Source organism: Panthera onca, chromosome B1, assembly GCF_046562875.1.
Source record: "Panthera onca isolate mPanOnc1 chromosome B1, mPanOnc1 haplotype 2, whole genome shotgun sequence".
Lineage (NCBI taxonomy): Eukaryota > Metazoa > Chordata > Mammalia > Carnivora > Felidae > Panthera > Panthera onca.
Window position 1 is genome coordinate 123,508,351 of NC_138342.1, and position 22,146 is coordinate 123,530,496.

Below are 22,146 nucleotides of genomic sequence, written 5' to 3' on the forward strand. Positions count from 1 at the left end.
TGTGCCAATCACTGTGCTAGATGTTTGAGATGAAGATAAATAAGATCTGATCCCTGCCTTCAAAGAACTTACTGTCTAATGGGGGAAACAGGCACACATACCTTTAAATTAAACATAGCAGTGTATTGATATTTGTACAAATGTATGAATGTATATACACATGCACTTCGTATATCACACCTTCTTCCTGAGAGTTCTGATATTTATATGTACTTCTTGAAATTCCTGGAGTAGATAGGTATCAGATAAATAGAACCCAGCCTTCTCTGACATTCCTCATGAAACAAGGGTTTATCAGAGCTTTATATTCCATTGCCCACCACACTAGTGAGTTTTTGATCATTGCAGTTGCAAAATTACCTTTGTCTTTTGCAACTTTAGTGTCCCGATTCAGTCATACTGAAGATGTCTGGCAGACTACCTTCTTGTACAAATGTATAATGGAATCTATTGATTCAAAGCAATGCTTCGGTGTCCATAATAGCTTTCTGGATATGTATGTGCCTCTGCCCGTTTGCTTAGAGACTGAAAGATCAAGAGCTCTGTGTTGGTAGGAGGACCTTCAGTGGCTGAGGAGGGAAGAAGCAGAAAGTCAGTTTGGCTAACATGACTTTTTCTTTATTTTCTTGATGATAAAAAGTTAAAAGGTGCCTTCGTTAAATGAAACAGCCTTATAATATATTTGAAACTTTCATTCCCCAAGACCAGTGCTTCTTAACTTTGATTCTGTGGAGGGAACTTAGGGAGCCTAGAACACACCCATCACCTGAAACTGCCTGCCATACTGTATGTGTTTGTGCACACAAGCATCTGTCTTATGGAAGGCATCTGTGTCTTTAATCAAGAGTGTCTGATTACTTGAATTGTTTTTACTTAAAAAGTTTAATCACGGAGTGAAGCAAGTTAAATGACCTCCACTGTGTCTTCTAGGGTTGGGGAGCAGAATATCACCGCCAGGATGTTACTAGCACCCCCTGCTGGATTGAGATCCACCTGCATGGCCCCCTCCAGTGGCTGGATAAAGTTCTTACTCAGATGGGTTCACCTCACAATCCTATTTCATCTGTGTCTTAAACAGCCTCAGGCTTCTGCCTCTTGAAAACTATTGAGCCTTGCATGTACTTGAAGGATGGATGAGTCAGACACGATCAAGAACTGACAAAGGAGCCTTGATAATACTTGACCTCTGTGACCAACTGTTGGATTCAGAAATTAAAAAAATAAAAAAAAACAAAAACCTTGGTAACATACTGTCGATATCGAGAACCTGTTTAGTTTACATTGTAACATTCTATTGTAAAATCAACTAAAATGCATACTTTTAGCAGGACTTCCTGTATAGTTAAAGGAGAGATGGCCAAGCCAGGGACAAATTATCTATTTGGTCCTAAGAGAAATGGTCCTAAGAGATTCTTTTGTGTTTGGCACTTTAAGGTCATCGTTTGGCAGAAGTTTAGCATTAATAGTCTTTCTGAAGTGTGTTTTTATCAGGTTTAGAACCCATGTTGAGTCTTATTTTCATGGGTTTTCATAATATTTTAAAACTATTTGTTTAGTAATGGGTTTTTTTGTTTTTTAAGTAAAGTTTAACCTGATGATATACATAGTAATCTTTCTAAAATTGTACGCTGACCATACTGCTGTCAGAATAATGTTAGGTATATGCTCTTTGCTAAATATATATGTACAGAATATTTGGAAGTTAAGAATGGATTAGACTAGTGGACTTAGTATTTGAGGGGGTGGGGGAGAGGGAAATGACAACTGCAAATGTAGAATATACTGTAAAAAGTCAGTTTGTGACTTTCAAGAAACAAACCGATGCCTGAATTTTGCTGTGTTTCAATTTTTTAGACATTTTATCCTTTTCTTTTTTTTTTTTTTTTCTTTTTTTTTTTTGGGCGCCTTCTATCCCATCCTCTCCAAAAAGCAGTTGTGCAGCTGGTTAATTCATGTAACTGTGAGAGCAAATGAGTAATTCCTGCTACTCTGAAATCGACTGCCTATATGTCTCAATACCAACCGTATGGAGTGCTTCAATTTAATAAGCAGTTTTTTATGGAGTTTACAGAAACAGGCTTTAATTTTCAAGTGAATTGTTCACCAACTGTTAAATATTTGGAGGATTTAAAGAACATCCCTGTTTAAATCCATTTCAAACTTTTAAGGATTTTTTTTGTACTGTGTTTGGTTTTATTTTTCTTCTGCTAATCTTTTATATTCACTTATGCTCTCGTACATTGAGTACTTTTATTCCAAAACTAGTGGGTTTTCTCTACTGGAAATTTTAAATAAACCTGTCATTATTGCTTACTTTGATTAAAAATTTGTCATTTCCTTATTTCACATGCTAGATTTTAGGATCAATCAGATTTACTTCTGAATCTTCGGAGAGATTTCTCTCAAATAATTCTTTGCCAAACATAAAAAACTAAATTACTAATACAGAGACAGGGAAACTGAATCATGAAGAGGGCAGCATCCCTGTAAATCAGAAAAGGACGTGTGGAACTTTGGAAATTAAGAAAAAAGGAGCAAAATTTGGAATTTTAGACCTAACCGTATAAACTTGTTTATGTGAGGAATTGCAGCACCAACAATTCCAGATGGACAACACTCTACAGCATCTCAGCTTCACACAAAAAAGCAAGTGTAACGTTGGCCCGGAAGGAGAGCTCAAAACTGCAGGCAGACGGTGTTCGCTTGCCCATCCACCTCCTGCGGGAATCCTCTGTCCTCTCTCCCATCCCCCACCCCAACCCCAGACAGTTTGCCCATGAAGGACACAGACTTGAGAAGACTTAGATTCTTCCCTTGGCCACATCGATGCCACCCCTTCTTCTTTTGATACGTCCTTCCCACAGTTGTTTACCATAGCCCCGTTTCTGCCCCGAACTGTGACCAAACAGAAACTTCTGCTGCATCTTGCTGTCTCCAAAAACATTGTGCCAGTGGAGAAAGCCCTGGATAGAATACCTATATTAGTGCACACGTTTATGGGCATCTGCTGGGTCACTTAACTTCAGTGAACCTCTGGTCCCTCACTTGTAAAAAGGAGACACTGTTTCCTTATCACAAAGTTGAGGTGAAGCTCTTTTGGAAGAAAAAGGTGTGAAAATGCCCTGGAAACATTACTGCATGTGAGTACGGGAGTCACTGTTAAACCCTCCCCTGTGTGCTATTTTCCCATTTCCCTAAGTCATTCCTCTCACGGGTGATCAGGAGTGATGATGGGGATTAGTGTGATACAATAACGTTAGAGAAGATGAATAAATTAAAACTATTGAGCTTCAACAACGAAGTGTCGCTGAAAATTGTCCAACAATAAAGAGCCAGGGTCATTTTTCTCACCCTCTTCCTAGCAGTTAGTTACTTTTTGTTTCCCCCAGTTCCCATGGCTGCTTGCTGGTACAGTTATGCAAATTGTTAACTGGGTGTAGCACACTAGTAGGCAGCTTGGAGATAGACTGGGTCAAACTCCAAAATAATCCAGAAGATTGAAACCTACTGGAAGGGGGGACCCTAGGAATTTGCGGCATGGTAAATGAGTCCTTCCTGCTCAAGTGCAATTATTTGTGTTTTTGGTAAAATCTTGATAGAGGTCATTGTCGTCATAGGAGACTATTGAGTCTCCTGGAAGTTTCAGATTAAGGGGGGGAAAAAAAGAGCAACTGTTTGGATTACTTTAAATTCAACAAATTCAAACAAAAAGCAATGTGAGCTGTTTCATAGTAGACCTATTTCCTGCCACCAAGAAACCACAAACGGGGATGATTAGAATTGGAGGGCCTAGAGCTCCTCACTCCCTCGTTTCCGACATCCAGTGAGTTCCTTAAGTTTCCTGCACCTGTTTAATCACTCATAAAATAGAAGCAACAAAGCCTATCTCATGGAGTTACCATGGAAATTAAGTCAATACACGCGAAGCACTTAGAACTTCTCAATAGATAATAATACGACCAATTCACTGTCTGGGAAAGCAATCAGAAAAGAGTTCAAATCAACAAACATTTGATGAAGACTACTTACCTTTAAAATATGTAAGAAGCATGGTGGGGAATCCTGACTGACCTCAGGGAGTATGTAGTCTAGTGATCAGAGAAACCCAACGGAAGAAAGCTAGCGATTTGTGAAGGCTTCCCACGCCAAGCCCTGTGAGGCAGTTTCCACACAAGAACATAAAAGGATACTCTATCCTCAACTCCTGTCATTTTTCTTATAAATGAGGAAACTAGCCCAGAAGCTAAATAACTTGCCCAAAGTCACCTAGCTAGTTAGTCTGGGAATCAGAATTTCAATTCGGGTAGGACTTAAAAATTTAGAGTTAATTCCATTATATATGTTTCTGTTGTTAGTTTGCAGACATATAAACAGTATAAAATAAGGCAGAAGGAAAAGCACAAAGGAAAGAAGATACAGTTCAGACTTCAGTGAGTAAAGAGATCCATAAAGGTTTTACAGAGGAAGTGGTATTTAAGGTTGAGCTTTGAAGGTTGGAAGCATTTTCATAATTGGAGAAACTTCTGGGCAAGAGAACAGTCTGAGTAGAAGTATACGTGACAGATAACCTGTTGCTTGGTCCACCCCGGCATCTGCCCACCAGTTTCTGAAGACATTCCTCCAACCTACAGGATTACCGTGGAATTTATCAAACAGTCCCTCTGGCCACTATTAGGTGGTCTCTGTAGGGACCTGTTCTGTAGGAATGCTGAGACTAGAAGAGTTTTTCTGTGTCTGGCTGAAGCTAAGGTAAACCTTGGGATTGCCCCTACCACCTCTTTGGCTCTATGGGCTGGGGATGAGAACGTAAGAGAGAGTTTTAAGGGCATCCAGACTGTAGGGTGTAGGACTTACCAAGCGCTGCCACATTCCTGTTAATGGTTATCCTGCGACACCAGAATCTTTATGGCTAATCCGCTCTTTCGCTTCATGTAGTTTGAGTTTTTGTCAGCCTGCAAGAATACGTGGTTTAAGCAATACGGTATGAACATACTTGAATTTTTATTTATTTTTTTATTTTTAAAATTTTATTTTTATATGTTTTAATGTTTATTTTTGACAGAGAGAGAGAGAGAGAGAGAGACCAAGCATGAGCGGGGGAGGGACAGAGGGAGGGAGACACAGAATCCAAAGCAGGCTCCAGGCTCTGAGCTCTCAGCACAGAGCCGGATGCGGGGCTCGAGCCCACAGACCACGAGATCATGACCTGGGCTGAAGTCGGACGCTCAACCGACTGGGCCACCCAGGCACCCTGAACATACTTGACTTTTTAAAAAATGCTTGCTTATTTATTTTGAGAAAGAGAGTGCAAGTACGCAGGAGTGGGGGAAGAGCAGAGAGAGAGAGAGAGAGAATCCCAAGCAGGCTCCGCAGGACCATGAGATCATGACCTGAGCTGAAATCAAGAGTCAGACACTTAACCAACTGAGCTACCCAGGAGCCCCATACCTGACTTTTTTAAAGATACACCATTTCTATAGGTAATTTTCTTTTAACCAAACAATACTGGTTCGCTAAAGATTTTTAAAGTCTAAGGAAAACAAAAGGAAGAAACTGAAAGTCACCTGTACTAACCGTTGGTGATTAAATTACTTTATCCTTGAACCAGGTGCTTATGACAACCCGGCATAGAGATATTCGGCATGCTATAGGAAATTCAGGTCTAAAGGTTAGTCACTAGCATCAAGGTGATTGGCTCCATTTGTTAAGCAGTTATCGGCACCAACCCTGTGCCAACCATTGTGCTGAGTGATAAAAGCGAATAAATCCCCCGCCCTACCTGCGCAGCTTGCACTCTAATGAGAAAGGAAGATAAGTGACACAATAACATTGTGCTGTGACAGCAGAGGGCACAGAAGGGAGTATAAACTGGACCCGAAGACTCAGGGAAGACTTCTCAGAGGGGATGGTGCCGAATGCCTGGCACATTACCGTACCAGATTTAGATCTCAAAACTCAGGTTTCACCCAACGCAGAAGACGAGCTGTTTGGTCTCAATGTGCATTGATTTCTTTGTTGCATACACATTTCTTATTTTTTCTGGGAGAATTGGGATTGTAGGCAGTTTACTGGAAACTCTTTTTTTTTAATTGAGTCTGTTGACTGTAATTTTAAAATCCGCACAATTCTTAAGTGGTTTTTAAGGCAGTGGTCCCCAAGGATGGTGCTGGAGGGAATTCTCAGGCCTACAGTTTCCAAGCACTGGAACTGAAAATCTCTTCACGGAAGATCTGGAAGCTCAATGCTAGCAACTGAAAAGCCATAATACATTCTCACCGAGATGCAATTCGCAGTTTAAAAGGCAGGGTCCTGTTATATTTAAAAGCTCAGGAATGGCTTTAAGGAAGACTTTGTGAAAAGCTGACAATGTGTAAATTACCCCCTCCCCTGCCTTGATCTCAAAGACAAGTAAATCAAAGTAAGATAGCCTTGGAGAGTAAGTTTTTAAAAGGTTAAAAAAAAAAAACAAATTGAAATCAAGCTGCTGTTATTCCTTAAGACTAGATATTTTGTGAGAACATGAGAGAAAATTTTGTTTTTTCCTCTAGTCTTGGGTCAGATGGAGACAAAAGAATAAATTCACCTCCACCATATTTCCATTGCATGGATTTCCATTGCATGGATGTATAGTTATGTTGCAGATGTGATAAAGAATCTGGGCACATGAATTATTATAGACATTTTTTTTAATGCTGACTCTGTCACCTTCCAGCTGTGTCATCTCAGGCAAGCGAATTAATGTATGAGCTTCAGTCTCATCATCTGTAAATGGAAGAATAATAGTCACACTCTCACAGGTTGTGTGATGCTGTGATGTGCACTAAATACTTGGCACAGAAGCAGGCACACAGTAAGCGCTTAATAGTGGCTTGGGTACAATGGTGACGATGACCTAGAGGGCTTCATCAATACAGGCCTAATAAACTCTTTTTTTTTTTTTTTTTTTTTTTTAATTTTTAATGTTTGGGGCACCTGGGTAGCTCAGTCAGTTGAGGGTCTGACTTCGGCTCAGGTCATGATCTCGCAGTTAGTGGGTTCGAGCCCTGCATTGGGCTCTGTGCTGACAGCTTGGAGCCTGGAGCCTGCTTCAAATTCTGATTCTCCCTCTCTTTCTGCCCCTCCCTTGCTCATACTCTGTCTCTCTCTCTCTCTCTCAAAAATAAGTGTTAAAAAAAATTAAAAATAAATATAGAGAGACATAGCATGAGTGGGGAGGGTCAGAGAGAGAGGGAGACACAGAATCCGAAGCAGGCTCCAGGCTCCGAGCTGTCAGCACAGAGCCCGACACGGGGCTCAAACTCACAAACCGTGAGATCATGACCTGAGCCAAAGTCAGATGCTTAACCAACGGAGCCACCCATGTGCCCCAGGCCTAATAAATGAACTCTTATCTCTGGGACATCGTAGATGATTTGAAACCCAGTAAGAATTTTTTAAATCCCCACAACAATAATAAACATTAAAGAAAAAAAAAGCAGTGGCCAGTGTGTATAGCACAGCTAATGTTAATAAAATATAAATCTTGTCCATTTTCTCCTGCTGCTTCCAACAAGAATCCTACCTATAGATTCTTGACAGAAGATTCTTGATGTAACACTATTGCCAGTTTTATTCTATTTACTAAATAACTGCTTTCAGAGTACTTACAAATATTGATTTACATTACTCCTTAATCCACCCTTAATTTATAGACTAGCCACTTATTAGGATACCTCTTACCCTTGTGTTTCCCAATATTAAAATAATGTCTTTATTCCTGGTTCCATCCTACGTTATTCTACCTTGAATATTTGCCAAACCCGGTCTCAGAATCGTAACTCCTGCCTTAGAGTGTCACTAATCCCAAAGGATTTGGGCTTCTCTAGAGTTCTGACCCAGAGTCTCCTCCATCTGCTGAGAGGCCACCCCACTGGAAATTTACATCCAGCGTATGCCTTCCCCACAACCTTAGCCATTCTTTTTCTGTGTCGTTCCAACATTCCAAATTCTTGTTTATCCCTGTGTAGGCAAGGATTTATTTTGGTAGTGTAATTCTGTCTCCTCTGGTCAGGACATGGAAGCCTCCTATTCTACTTCTGGAAGCGTATGATTCCTAACTGGGTGAACTGGCAGTCACTGTGCCCTGGGTGTCTGCCTAAATACACAGCAGATTCTACCAGTTACCAGTCATCGTATATTAATAACCCACTCGTATCTAGTAAAATCCATTAACTCATGTTCCTACCAATTTTCCAGCTCCATCCCCTCACTTGACTAAGTATATTTAGAAATTTAAATTTGCATAGTCCTTTTGAGAGGAAGGAGACAAGATAAACCCATTTAACCTTTATAGGATATGTAATTCTACTTAAGCATAAGGCATTAACTGTAACACCACTAAGAAATGTCTCTAAAGCTAATCCTCATGTGACAGTAAAGAGCCTTTATTTTTTTGCGTGTGTTTATTTTTGAGAGAGAGAGAGAGAGAGAGAGAGAGAGAGAGAGAGAATGAGTGGGAGAGGGGCAGGGAGAGAGGGAGACAGAATCCAAAGCAGGTTTCAGGCTCTGAGCTGTCAGCACAGAGCCTGACACGGGGCTCAAACTCATGAGCCATGAGATCATGACCTGAGCCAAAGTCAGACGCTTAATCAACTGAAACACCCAGGTGCCCCTATGTGACAGTAAAACGCTTTAAAATTTCAATGATTGAGACACCAATCCAAATAGGTTGTGACACTGATCAACCTTTTTTTTTTTTTAAGTTCATTTATTTATTTTGAGAGAGAAAGTTCAAGCAGGGGTGCAGCAGTGGAGTGGGGGCGGGGGGGGGGGGGCAGAAAGAGAGAGAATCTCAAGCACAGAGCCCAAATGGGGCTTGAACTCATGAACTTTGAGATCATGCCCTGAGCAGAAGTCAAGAGTCAGATGCTTAACTGACTGAGCCACCCAGGCGTCCTGATCTATCTTTAAAATGGATGGAGGGTTCCTATATATATTCCAGACTGGAGCTTCTGTCTTTCAGGAGACTGGAGCAAGAGGAAGTAAGGGAGAGAGAAAGGGTCCAAGTCAGAGACCTATATCCAGACTCTGGCCCTTGGTGATCTCTGGTGATCCTTGTGAAGTTCTCCAGTCCTTTGACCCTGGGTTTCTCTCTGTAAAATGAGAGTCACACCCTTCAGTGATGTGTGAAGAAGAGGGACAAGTCTGCTTGTCATATCGGTACCTGAGTTGGTGCCCAATAAACAGGAGTTGCCATACTTATGTTTGGTTAGGCTGCCAGGGTGATTTATTTTTTAATCTATATGTGTCTATTTGAAAGTTCACCTTCACTGCCTTCAAATTAAAAAACGATAAAGTTGCATGATATGAAAGTTATATCTTAATAAAGCTATAAAAAAGGAAGATTTTTAAAATTAAAAAAAAAGGAATCCATCAAATTCCCTTAGAGAATATATAAGTGATTTTTAAGCTGAAAAACCTCAGTGCCTATTCTGTAGGGGGCCAATAAATATTGATTAATAGACTTCATCTGTAGTTTTTCATGAGAAGGCAAGCCCAAGTTCTCCCTTATGTAGACTGCCCTTAATCCAAACATTAATTACTACTTTTGTATCACAAGACTGTTATGATAATCATACTCTATGCATTGGGAAATAATTTGAAATTCATGAAGAAGTACATCTCCATGCTTTGATAAATGAGTATAATTAGTTCCAAAATTTTTGTTCATAAGCCAAAACTGGTGTCATTAATCATTAAATATTCCCATTAAAATTAATGTAAAAACTTCAGTGTTGCTCTTAATGGAATAATTAATAGAGTAGAGGCCTCATTTAATGGTGTTGGAGGGCCCCAAGGCTCTGTCCTAGCTGTCCTTCTCCTCTTTATACACCTCCCTCCCAAGGTGACTTCTTCCACTCTCCAATCCCATGGCTTTGATTACCTTCTATATACCATTGACTCACAGATGTGTCTCCAGCCGGGGCATCCCTTGGGAACTCAGATATCCAAGTGCCTGCTTGACATCTCCACATGGGTGACATCTCAAACTTAACATGGCCAAAACTGAACTTGATCCCATGCCACACCCCCACATGCTCTTCCCCTCCTTGGTAAAGACCACCATCATTCACGCAGTTGCTAAAGCCACAAATCTTTTCTCATCCCACATCCATCCCATCTGTAGATCCCATTGCCTCTACCCTCAAAACACATCTTTCTCCACTTCTTTCCATCTCTGCTCCTTCCTTCCTAGCCTAAGGCACCATCATCTCTTGCCTGGACCACAACCATCACTTTCTGGTTGGTCTCCCGGGTCACTAATCTTGCTCTTGCTACAATTGACTCTCCACATGGCACCAGGGAAAACCTTTAAAAATGCAAATCGGGGGCGCCTGGATGGCTCAGTCGCTTAAGCATCAGACTTCGGCTCAGGTCATGATCTCACGGTCCGTGAGTTCAAGCCCCGTGTTGGGCTCTGTGCTGACAGCTCAGAGCCTGGAGCCCGTTTCAGATTCTGTGTCTCCCTCTCTCTCTGCCCCTCCCCTGTTCATGCTCTGTCTCTCTCTGTCTCAAAAATAAATAAACGTTAAAAAAAATTAAAAAAATAAAATAAAAATGCAAATCAGTTCATGTCACTTCCTAGCACAAAAGCTTTCACTGAGTTCCCACAGGTGCTTAGCATCAATTCCAAACCCTCCTGTGGCTCATGAGGCACTGCCTCAGTGGTTCTCATTCCTAGGGGGTGATTAGAGTTTTATGGGATTATGATTATCATAGTGATTGGGAGGGGGTGCTGCGACTGGCATTTAGTGGGCGGGGTAAGTATGCTAGATGTCCTGCAGCTACAGGATGAGCCTTCTTTCTTTCTTTCTTTCTAACTTATTTATGTATTTTAAGAGAGAGAGAATGAGCGGGGGAGGGAGAGAGAATCCCAAGCAGGCTCTGCACTGCCAGTATGGAGCCCGACACAAGGCTTAAACTCAGGAACCAGGAGATCAATGACCTGAACTGAAACCAAGAGTCCCACCCTTAACTGATTCAGCCCCCCAGGCGTCCCAGGATGAGCCTTCATTCTGCCTGTTGATCATTACCTGAGCCTGAATCCAGACTTGATATTACATATTAAGTACAAAATAGAAAAGGATGTGCTGTGTTTTGTTCCAAATTTTATCTAGAAATGTTCACCATTTCGGAAAATCTCCTCACTGCTGAAGGAGCCACTGACCATGTTTGAATCATTACTGCAACATCCCTTCACATGCACGTTGATTCTGCCTAAGTGGGCCGTTATCTGCTTACTTCTGTCTTCCAGCGGAGTTGTGCCTAAACATTTATGTGTTGAAATACAAAGCACTTTATTATAAATTGCTTTTTAAAATTACTCCTTTAACAGGAATTAATGGTTGATTGATGATACCAGTTTGGACTTACGAGCAAAAATTTTGAACTAATGATACTCATCTGTTGAGAGATGAGATGAGGGAACTTCTATACGAAGCAAAAATTATTTCCCAATGATAGACTATGGTTACCATGGCAATCTTACAACAAAATAAGTAATAATCAACATGGGCCATGGAGGAGAGGTCTCACTCTTCTCATGGGAAAAATTGCAGATGAGGTCCATCAATTCATTGGCCACCTACAAACTAGGGGCAGGAATTCATGGTTTAATACCATTCTTATTGTTCCTAGGGAAATTTGATAGCTTTTGTAGTCTTAATATGTTTTTAAATTTTAAAACAGTGAAGGTGAAATTAACATAGAAAGGAATTTCCTTTTTGAGCCACAGGAGGGGCACTACAATTCTTTTTTAAAGAGGCATTGGGTCTTAGGTTTGAGATTTGGTGTCCCATGCTCTCTGGTTCTGGCTTACCTCTCCTGTCTGACCTCCTCCCACCCCAATCCAAATTCTCAGACACACCAAGTTCTTACCCGTCTGAGTACCTCTGCACCAGCCACTAATTCTCCCTCCCTCCAGTGCTCCTCTCCCTGCTGTTTGCACAATGGCTCCTGCTTGGGTATTACCTCCTTGGATCCTTGCTCGCCCGAGGCACTCTCCATCACAACGCCAGAGATCACCACCTGATCGGGGACCTTCTCTGTCTTACACAACAGAACATTGAACATTATCTGAGAATATGGTAGGGGCCCAGAAAATGTTTCTAGAATTAAAGCATGAGTAGAGGGAGGCAAGCTAAAGCATCTTGGTGGTAACATATGAATATCATTCATAATTCTGAACATACAAAACTGTAAATGCTTGCATTCTAAAAGAAAATGTTAAGACATTTGAACCAATATGGTGGCATTGCCAGCACCCATGCTCACCGTTTCAAAGACTGCAAATTAGTACCAACAGCAAGTACATTCACAATAGATTTGTGAGCTCTTTCTAGTTAGGTGTGGTATTTCTCAGTTAAAGCATATCTGTGGTCACATATGCAGGGTATAAGAGCCCATATAAGTGATTTCTTGTTCAAACTGAGGTTAAAAACAAAATCATGATGGAGGAACATGGGGTCAAACATCTCCCAGCAAACCTTGATGACCTATTGAGCAAGGAGAAATGTTTACCAAAAACCGGCATATAAGCATGGGGCTTAGGCGAATGAAACTTTCATCAGGAGAGCATCCAAAGAGAGATGTGTGTAAAGAGCATTAACTAAGCTGCCTCAGGTTCCCCCATCTTTAACCCATCCACTACATGCGCTTGCTAAAATTCCAGGGTTATCACTCTACTCTGATGAAAATCCTCTGGTAAGTTTTCATCACCATATATGGCATGTATAATAATGAGATCAGAGAAGTGCCACCTACTTGCAGAGCATAGTCTGACTGCTCCCACCTGCTAGCCTGTCCCCTCGCAGGCCCTAAGCTCTAGTCACTCTGGAAAATTTGTTGTCCTCACCCATGACAGCCACTGTCCTGGGCAGTGGTGGAACCCCATCCCTCTGCCATTATGCTACCATAGCACCCTCAGCTTATTTCCATTTAAAGTGATGCATGTTCCTAGTGCAATTTTCTCTTCCTATTCTTCCACTGGACTAGCTGCTGTTTGAATGCAGGACTGTATCTCACTTATGTTAGTCTCTCCCGCACTACCCGAGGCTCGGAGCACGATAGACACTCAGTGTACATTGGTCTGAAAAAAAAAACAATGAATTTACCTAAAGATTTAATGATCTTTTGGTGGAATAAGCTGATAATGATCTGATATTTCAGAAACTGCTATTCTAAATATGATTTTTATCTTTTCACAGTTGAACATGATTTGCTCTTTCCATAGGGAAGGCTCACCCTGAGTCTGAATGTGAGATCTGAGCTTCCTTTCCTTGGGATTCTTATATTCTACCTCTTCAGAATAGTGTTCAGTAGCAACACAGAGGATTCAGGAAGGCAGGTTAATATTTACAGATGTGAAATTCCATAATCTTTCATCAAGGGCATTTATTGACTGTAAGACTACAATAGGGGGTTCTAAGAGTGGAGGATGTGGCCCAGCCTGGTGAATAGCTAAGGGGAGGCAGCCCAGCAGCCTCAAGAAGGAGAGAACTTGAAGAACCAGGGAGAACATCTAGCCCACATGCCCTCATACATCCATGTGCATGGGGCAGGGGGATGGAGAGGTTGGGGGTGCGATGAGCCCCTAAAACTGCATGTAAAATGTTTTGTGTATGTAGCGAGGTATATTTTCCCTGTGGGTGGATGGGCCCACCCCATTCTCAAAACCATCTGTGACCAACGAAAGGTTAAGATCTAGCCCAATATTGGGGTGTCTGGCTGGCTCAGTCGGTAGAGCATATGACTCTTGATCTTGGGGTCATGGGGGGGCATAGAGAGCTCACTTAAAAACAAAACTACAGTAAGATAAAATATAAAATAGAATAAAAATAAAATAAAATAAAATAAATGTAGCCCAATATGAACTTTCCTCCCTCAATAAAGAAAACTCTGGCCTGGGAGGTTGGGTGAGTTGTCCAAGGCTGCGTGGCACCTTAGTGTCCTAGCTGTGCCTGGAACCCAGTCTCCACCGCTTGTTTCCACTGCTTGCCCATGTTGCCTTCCCATCAGAGAGGGCTGATGCTTCCGGCGGTTTTCTTAGAAAGGCTTCTTAAACTGATGGCAGTATCCCAGTTGTCCTAAATTGAATACAATATCAGTGGGTACCACTTTAAAACTAGGGCTAAGGCATATACTTACTGCACTTGATCTCTGTTTTACACCAGATTGTGTGACTACTACGACTGAGCGCTATTTGATACTTTCATTTGTCCCCCACAACACACACCCTTTGGAGATACTTTAAATTTTGTTCAAATTGGTACTGCAGGTCAGAATGCAAATTCTATAATAAAATTACTGAGCTGTGTTGGAGCTCCTGAAATTGCAGTTTCATAGGCTCTTAGTTTCTAAAATTGTGATGCCTTGCTTTATTTATACATGGGCCAAGTTATTTAAATTTTTTACAGGGACAATGTTTTGTTACTTCGCGTTCCCTATAGGGAATGACAACTAGAAGTTCCCTTGAAAAGTATGGTTTCAACTCCATTTTTGTGCTTTTAGAAGAGAAGCATTACAGGACTTTGGTTTGGAATGGTAAAAAAAATTTTAAAAAAAGGTTATTTATTTTTTTCTCATGAAAAATTCTTTAGAATTACTGCCTTGGGGTGCCTGTGGCTCAGTTAAGCGTCCTCACGGTTCGTGGGCTCGAGCCCCATGTCGGGCTCTACGCTGATAGCTCGAAGCCTGGAACCTGCTTTGGATTCTGTGTCTCCCTGTCCTTAACTTTGCTTGCTTAACCTGTCTCTCTGTCCTTAACCTTGCTTGCACTCTGTCTCTCTCCTTCTCTCTCTAAAAAATAAATAAACATTAAAATTTAAAAAAAAAAGTATTATTGCCTTGATGCAATGGCTGTGGAGAGTGACAAGAACAGTCTATTATGGTGTATCCATTTTCCCGGCTTTTAAATACTGAAGAACAGGAGGTCCTTCCCAGGTTGCACGACTGCCTGTGGTGATTATCCTTGAGGCTTGGAGCTACTGCTGAAAAAGTCTTATTCAGAGTTGCTTACTGGGGGAGGGAGGGAGAGAAAGCTCCCAAATGCAGAACAGCTCAATGAGGTACATCTAGCATGAAAGAGTCAGCTGGGGGGCGAGTGGTGTGTAGGGGGTAACCTGTCCTCCCTCTGTTGTAATTCCTAAAAAAGGCTAGACACTATGCAGGAAGAAACGCAAGAAGGGAAATGATAGGAACATTCTGTGAATGTGGAGAAGCCAAGTATTAGAATTATGTGCATAGGATGTGCATTGCAGATGCTGAACAGAACCGAAGGGTGGCCAGGAGGACACATGAAAGCCCAGGTCCCGGGGCCGAGTGGCACAAGGCAGGAGAGAAAGAAGAGTTCAGAGCAAACGGCACAAAGAGAAAGCTAATAGGAAAAGCCAGCTGTCCGTGGCCTGCTCTCGCCCCCACATCCCCCACATGCCGCCTGGCATGCCCACCCCTCTCCCCCACCTGCAAAGATCCCGAGTACCCGCTTGCTGTCCTGCTCGCCCCAAGCCTCTCTTGGAGGCTTTTTCCTCTGGCTTCTAATCATTCATTCATGTATGCAAGCATTTATTCAGCAAATGTTTATTGAGAGTGGCTTCTGGTAAGAGTCAAGATTTCATCTAGCCTTGGAGCACAGCTGCCAGGAAATTACGAGGCAATAAAAAAACCTGGGACAGTTCCAACACAAGCCTTAATCACCTGCAGTGTGTGGTGACACTCTAATAGAATTGGGGTCACTGGCAGAACAGTCTCCTCCCTCCGGGTTCCTTCACATAGTGGCCAAGCCGCTGTTTGATGGGAGCTGACTACATGTGAGTGGCCAAAAGGCAGATGGCCTGAGAAGCCAGGCAAGTTGGAGAAATGCCCTGTGCTATTGATTAGGGGTCAGAGGTTATTACCACATGATACTTGACTTGTCCTCCAGCATTCTTCCCCAGTCGCCAGGCCAGCTGTGTGCGCGGTGCTGAATGTTGACCCCCAAACACAAATCTCGGGAGGCCTTACTGAGGCCGTAGGCAGGAGAAGGAGGCTGGATAGTAATCTTGAATTTCTGTTGTAAATAGGATTACTACAGTGCCCTCTGTCTAACTTGCATCTTTTACGTAGCTCATGCAGCCTTTCGTTTTTGTTTGAGATTTTGTTTACAAATATGATTGTTTAAATTTTTCATAAAGGTGACGTTCCTGTGATTAATTAACAAATAGTACAGAAGACTTCTTGCAAAACAACAATCCCTTCTGCTCTCCCTTTTCTCGGTTGGGCTGCCCTGAGGCACCCATTGTCATCTGCTATTGTTTTTCTTTTTGTTGCCATCTCTGCAGCTCTAAATAATTAGCTTCTACTTCTCTTTCTTGATTTATCGATTCTAGACCTCTTTTATTGATTCCGCCCTGTGATAGATGACGTAGCTAACTTCTACGGCTCCCACATCCCCTTCCTGCCTCCGCCCAGGGTAGCAATTTCATGATTCTTGTTTCCTTCATTTTGCCCTCAGCTTCTCCTCCTGGCCTTGTAACCAGAACCTCTATTTGTACAATGTCAAGGTTGATGGCGTTCACACTGCGTTCCTTAAACAGAATCAAGTCTGCTGTGATTTGCACACAGGTTGATTCTAAATGTTCCAAACCGATAAACAGCATTAACGTTATCATAACTACATAGAAAGTATCCATCCAGAGCCAAGTGACTCTGTGGTTCTAACATCACAACAACCTCATCCCTTGGAGGGAAATGTTTCTAGAGTCAACTTCAAATGGGTTCTCCTTTTGTGTAATCAAAATTACACAATTTGATTTTAGCGTACTTTTTATTTGGACCATAAATTTCTTTTTTTTTTTTAATGTTTATTTATTTTTGAGAGAGAGAAAGAGACAGAACATGAGTGGGGAAGGGAGAGAGAGATAGAGGCACACAATCGGAAGCAGGCTCCAGGCTCTGAGATGTCAGCACAGAGCCCGACGCGGGGCTCGAACTCACAGACCATGAGATCATGACCTGAGCCGAAGTCGGACGCTTAACAGACTGAGCCACCCAGGCGCCCCTCAAGACCTATTGTTTCTTGATTGTTTTTCTTCACTAGGATCCTATTCTTATTTTATGGATATACTTTTATTTTAAGAACATGTATCTTTTTTCATGTAGATTATCGCAAAGTGAATCTGAAATACCTTTTATTTTCCAAAATATCTTTTTTTTTCTGAAAAAAATTTAAATACCTTGTTTAATGTTTTCCTGCTATAGATTTTTCTGGGTTTTCATTGTTGTTGCTGTGGATTTTTAATCTTGGGCTCTCTCCATCATGGTGCTTGCTTTTCTCCAATGAATGTTGACCTCTTATTCTCCATTCATCCTGACAAAAAAGGCAATAAAAAGGCCAATTAGAAGCCTAACACCCTCTGAGTGTTAGCAATGGGCTTGTTGCTCAGCAGGTATCCTTCTTAGCTGTATGTTAGCAGCATCCTAAATGCCAAAATTAGCAGGGTTTTATTCTGGAGTCCAAGACCATAGTGGCTACCCCAGTTCTTCCCAGAGAGTTTGCTGGGGGAACAATCCTCCAATTTCTGTGTCTTAGAGTAATGGCCAGGCTGAAGCAGTTCTGCAAGCAAAAGTTGGAGAGGGAGATGACAGAACTCTTCTAAATATTAGTCCTTCTGTTCTCTACCTCACTTCTCTTCCTTGTGCTGTGATGTCTGTCATTGCCAGTCCCTTCCCATAGCTACAGCTCTCTCACCTTTTATGTTCTAGGCAGCTGCTGCTTCCTCTCAGCCTCATGGTCACAGTCTTCATCCTTTCCCACAAATTCCAGAAATGGGTTGAGCTCTCTTATCTGCTGATGGATCCCTTGCATTTGTTTTTTTATTGCTGAGATTTTATTTTTAATTTTAGGTTACTTTATGACAATATTAATGGTATCTGAAGGGAGAGTGGAGCTCCATGTGTGTGCTTTGGTCTGCCATCTTGAATAAGGTCTCCTGTGGAATTCTCACACATCAAAAAGTGGGCCAGAATGTGGTGAAAGGAAAATCCACAAAAGCATAACTTGAGGCAAATGGGCTTGATTGTGCCTTGAAGGACAGGAAATATAACCACAGACAAAATAACATGAGGTTCCTATACATATGAAATATTAAGAACAGTTTTGGGGCACCTGGGTGGCTCAGTCAGTTGAGCATCTGGGTCTTGATTTTACTTCAGGTCATGATCTCACGGTTCATGAGACTGAGCCCTGCACTGGGCTCTGCGCTGACAGCATAGAGCCTGCTTGGAATTCTCTCTCCCTTTCTCTCTGCCTCTCTCTCAAAATAAATGGATTAACTTAAAATAAAAGAACAGTTTTAAGTGGCCCATGAATGACAAGGGAGTTAGAAGCACCCCCAGTGTTGACATACATCATGATCATGGTTTGTTTTATGTGTTATCTTGACTGGACTAAAGGATGCCCAGAGAGCTGGTAAAACATTATTTCAGGGTGTGTCTGTGAGGATGTTTCCAGAAGAGGTTATCGTTTGAATCCATAGACTAAGTAAAGAAGATCATCCTCACCAATGTGGGTGGGCACCATCCAATGTGTTGAGGACCTAAATACAACAACAACAACAACAACAACAACAACAACAACAACAAAAGGATGAATTTGTTTGTTTTGCCTGAGGTAGGACCTCCATTTTCTCCTGCCTGACACTGGTGCTCCTGGTTCTCAGGCCTTTGGATTTGGACAAAATCATATCCCTGGCTTTCCTGGTTCTTCATCTCACATCTCTCTTCTCGACCTCCACAATGTCACCCAATTCCTATAATAAATTATATACATATAGGTAGATATATAATGGTGTGTGTGTGTGTGTGTGTGTGTGTGTGTGTGTGTGTATACACACACACAGACATGCATATGTACACTAACTCCCCATTTTTTTCAGTCATTAGCACCAATGATCACCATTCACTCAATATATAATTAAACATCTGTTGTTTTTTTTTTTTTAACATTTATTTATTTATTTTTGAGAGACAGAGTGCAAGCAGGGGAGGGGCAGGGAGAGACGGAGACACAGAATCTGAAGCAGGCTCCAGGCTCTGAGCTGTCAGCACAGAGCCCGACGCAGGGCTCAAACCCACAGAGGGTGAGATCATGTCCTGAGCCAAAGTCGGATGCTTAACCGACTGAGCCATCCAGGTGCCCCTTAACTAAGCATCTGTTTAGTGCCAGATGCTGTGCTAGATGCTTGGGATATGACAGTGAGCAAAAATAGATGTATTTCCTACCCTCACAGAGTTAACAGTCTTGTGATCACACAAGAAAACGTAAGATTATGCCTGGAGTTAGTGCTTTGAATGAGCGGGACATTAGTCTATGAGAGTGAATGGGGGCTTTGACAAGTCTGAGGGATAGGTGAAGGTTTCTGTGAGGAATTGATTTATGAGTAGCATAACTTCCAATAAATGCCAGTGTATAGTTTATAAACATGTATGTATATTATTATTACATGTGTAGATTTCATTAAGTACACACCAGGTGAGAAATGATACAGTAGGAGTGAAAAGTATTTGGCCTAAGTATCGGGAGACCTGGGAGTCCTGGAGTCTTTGAGGATCAGCTTTGCCAACAGATGGCTCTCTGGCCTTGGATGGCTGGACCTCACTTCCCAGGGTGGGAGTCCCTTTATCAGTAAAATAAAGGGGTTGGATGGAAAGATCTGTTAGGTCATTTTCCGATCTAAAAGTCTCTCAAAATATATACATTTCATTAAGAGTTTTGTCTCCCTTGAGTGTCTTGACTTAACAAATAATTCTGCTCAGGTCATCTACATATACTTTCCAATTCTAAGGATCATTGGTTCAAGAAATATCTTTTGAGTACTTATTATCTAATTGTGTGTGGTGTGTGTGTGTGTGTGTGTGTGTGTGTGCGTGTGTGTGTGTAGAGAAAAGACAAGAGAAAAACTAAGCACAGGCAAGTAAGATGAGTCATTTTAAGTGAAAATAGAAATATATTTCTATGTCAGCAAATATATATTTTCTTTCTTAGAGGCATGTTGACTGAACAGAGTTTCAATCAACAATTATTTTTTGAGCATTAATTAAAGATTCTTTGGGACTTTGCTCCTGGCTTCATTTTAATGTTTATTTATTTTTGGGACAGAGAGAGACAGAGCATGAACAGGGGAGGGGCAGAGAGAGAGGGAGACACAGAATCGGAAGCAGGCTCCAGGCTCTGAGCCATCAGCCCAGAGCCCGACGCGGGGCTCGAACTCACAGACTGCGAGATGGTGACCTGAGCTGAAGTCAGATGCTTAACCGACTGAGCCACCCAGGTGCCCCAACCTGGCTTCATTTTAAATTGAAAAAGTTTCTAGAACTAATATACAATAGTATCTTATATATGTTATATAATATATAAACACTAATATACAATAGTGTTTACTGCTCTTGAAATGTTATTTATGAAACTAGATGGAAGCTTGTGTCCATGTGCACATGTGCATGTGTATGTAGTTTATTTATTGGTAATAAAAGCCCTCCTTGGCAGAAACACAAATCTATTTTCTAGGTCCATAGAAATATCCTTAGAAATGGCCTGAGTGATTTGGCAAATTGAAAGCGAATACTTGTATGTGATCAATAAACCAAGGGTGTGATCTTTAATTCTCTTATTAGTTTGTGCTTATTCTTATACTTGATTAGAAATGTTTATGGTTCAGGGGCGCTTGGGTGACTCAGTCGGTTGAGTGTCCCACTAAGGCTCAGGTCATGATCTCACAATACGTGAGTTGGAGCCCTACGTTCCACACTCTGCTGTCAGCACAGAACCCACTTTGGACCCTCTGTCCCCCTTCTCTCTTCCCCTCCCCTACTCGTGCTGTCTCTCTCTCTCTCTTTCTCTCAAAAATGAAAAATGAACATTAAAAAAAATTTCTTATGGTTTAGAAACAATAATTTCCCTATTGCCATATATTTTAAAATAAAGATCTACACTTCCATCTTTGAATTTAATTTCAAAGTATCCCTAATTGTGTTCATAATTTTGATTCTTACTTTGGAGTAAACCTCTAGCATTCAGGATCTTCAAGTCAGTGACCCACTTGGTCCTCAGATTTAAAAGAGTTTCTTATTTCACCAGAGAAGCAGTCCTTCTCATCATAGTCAGACAGGGAACTCAGGTGTGGGATAGTTAAGCTCACAGAAAACTTTGCTGTACTATGACTTCTTTGGGTGGTGTTGAGGCAGTCAGAAAGGAGACATGAGGACATGGTGGGGAGGGGCCTTACTGGAGTTGTTGAAAAAGGCTATCCCTTTCACCGACATATCCTTTCCTTCCTGAAAACAGTGGCTCCGCCAGCAGAATGCAGTCCTCATCCCTTTTGATCTCCGAGGGCCTTTGAAATATGAACATAATTACACGTAAGGTTTTGGGTGGCACATGGAAATACTTAGGTAGCATCATCTTTGGAAAAGATGGTGATTTCTCTATAGATTTCAATTCAAAAGACAAATTCCTTTCCTAGAAGAAAGTTTGCATTTTTCCCATTCCCTAACTTAAACTTTGCTTTTCTGTTGCTAACTACCATTGGTAGTCCAGAGTATGCAATGAGATGACAATCAATGCATAAATAAATATCCGTAAATTGCTAACAGGTGTCTCTAGAAATTATAGTCATTTTTCAGGATTCATCTAAGAACTACATTATAGGCAAATATGTTAGTGACACACATAACCTTGATCAGCTGTGACTATATCTAAATAGTCAAAATGCAGCTGTGAAGGGATTAGGAAAAGCTGACCAAATCCTTCCTTAAAAATTGCACTAAAATGCAACACAGGAGAGATAAAATGAAGGCGTTTATGTATTCCCTGAACTTACAAAGTCTGTGCCAATAGTTCAGATCTGCATTTTAATATTACATTTATGCAATTACAAAGATGGAATTTGTTTAACCTTTAAAAATTATACTGTGGACAAACACTTATTGGCATGGGAAGAAGTTTGTGGTAGACTGTTAAATTTATAAATCAGGTTTTAAAAAGCATATACTGAATAGTCTTCTTATAGTAAATAAATGTGTATATTTATAATAAGAAGAGGGCTGAATTGATACCTAGAAATTGTTAACAGC

At 41.3% G+C, this 22,146-nt stretch overlaps 1 protein-coding gene and 1 long non-coding RNA gene across 5 annotated transcripts in view; one reads left to right on the top strand and one right to left on the bottom strand.

Moving 5' to 3' along the window:
• The window catches only part of SMAD1 (SMAD family member 1), a 79,386-nt gene extending 77,060 nt beyond the window's left edge, over positions 1-2,326 (top strand). For all 4 annotated transcript variants that reach the window (XM_060654058.3, XM_060654053.3, XM_060654057.3 and 1 more), the window contains exon 7: positions 931-2,326. In XM_060654058.3, coding sequence (XP_060510041.1) covers positions 931-1,074 — 144 coding nt within the window. In that variant the 3' untranslated portion in view covers positions 1,075-2,326. The remainder of the gene's footprint in view (positions 1-930) is intronic.
• A 2,458-nt stretch (positions 2,327-4,784) lies between these two features.
• LOC132692046 (uncharacterized) lies at positions 4,785-21,214 on the bottom strand. Its single transcript, XR_009616143.2, has 4 exons — positions 21,067-21,214; positions 17,250-17,383; positions 13,979-14,123; positions 4,785-4,952 (listed from the first exon to the last, which is right to left on the bottom strand). It is a non-coding gene; the product is annotated as an uncharacterized LOC132692046 (long non-coding RNA).
• Positions 21,215-22,146: the final 932 nt, after the last annotated feature.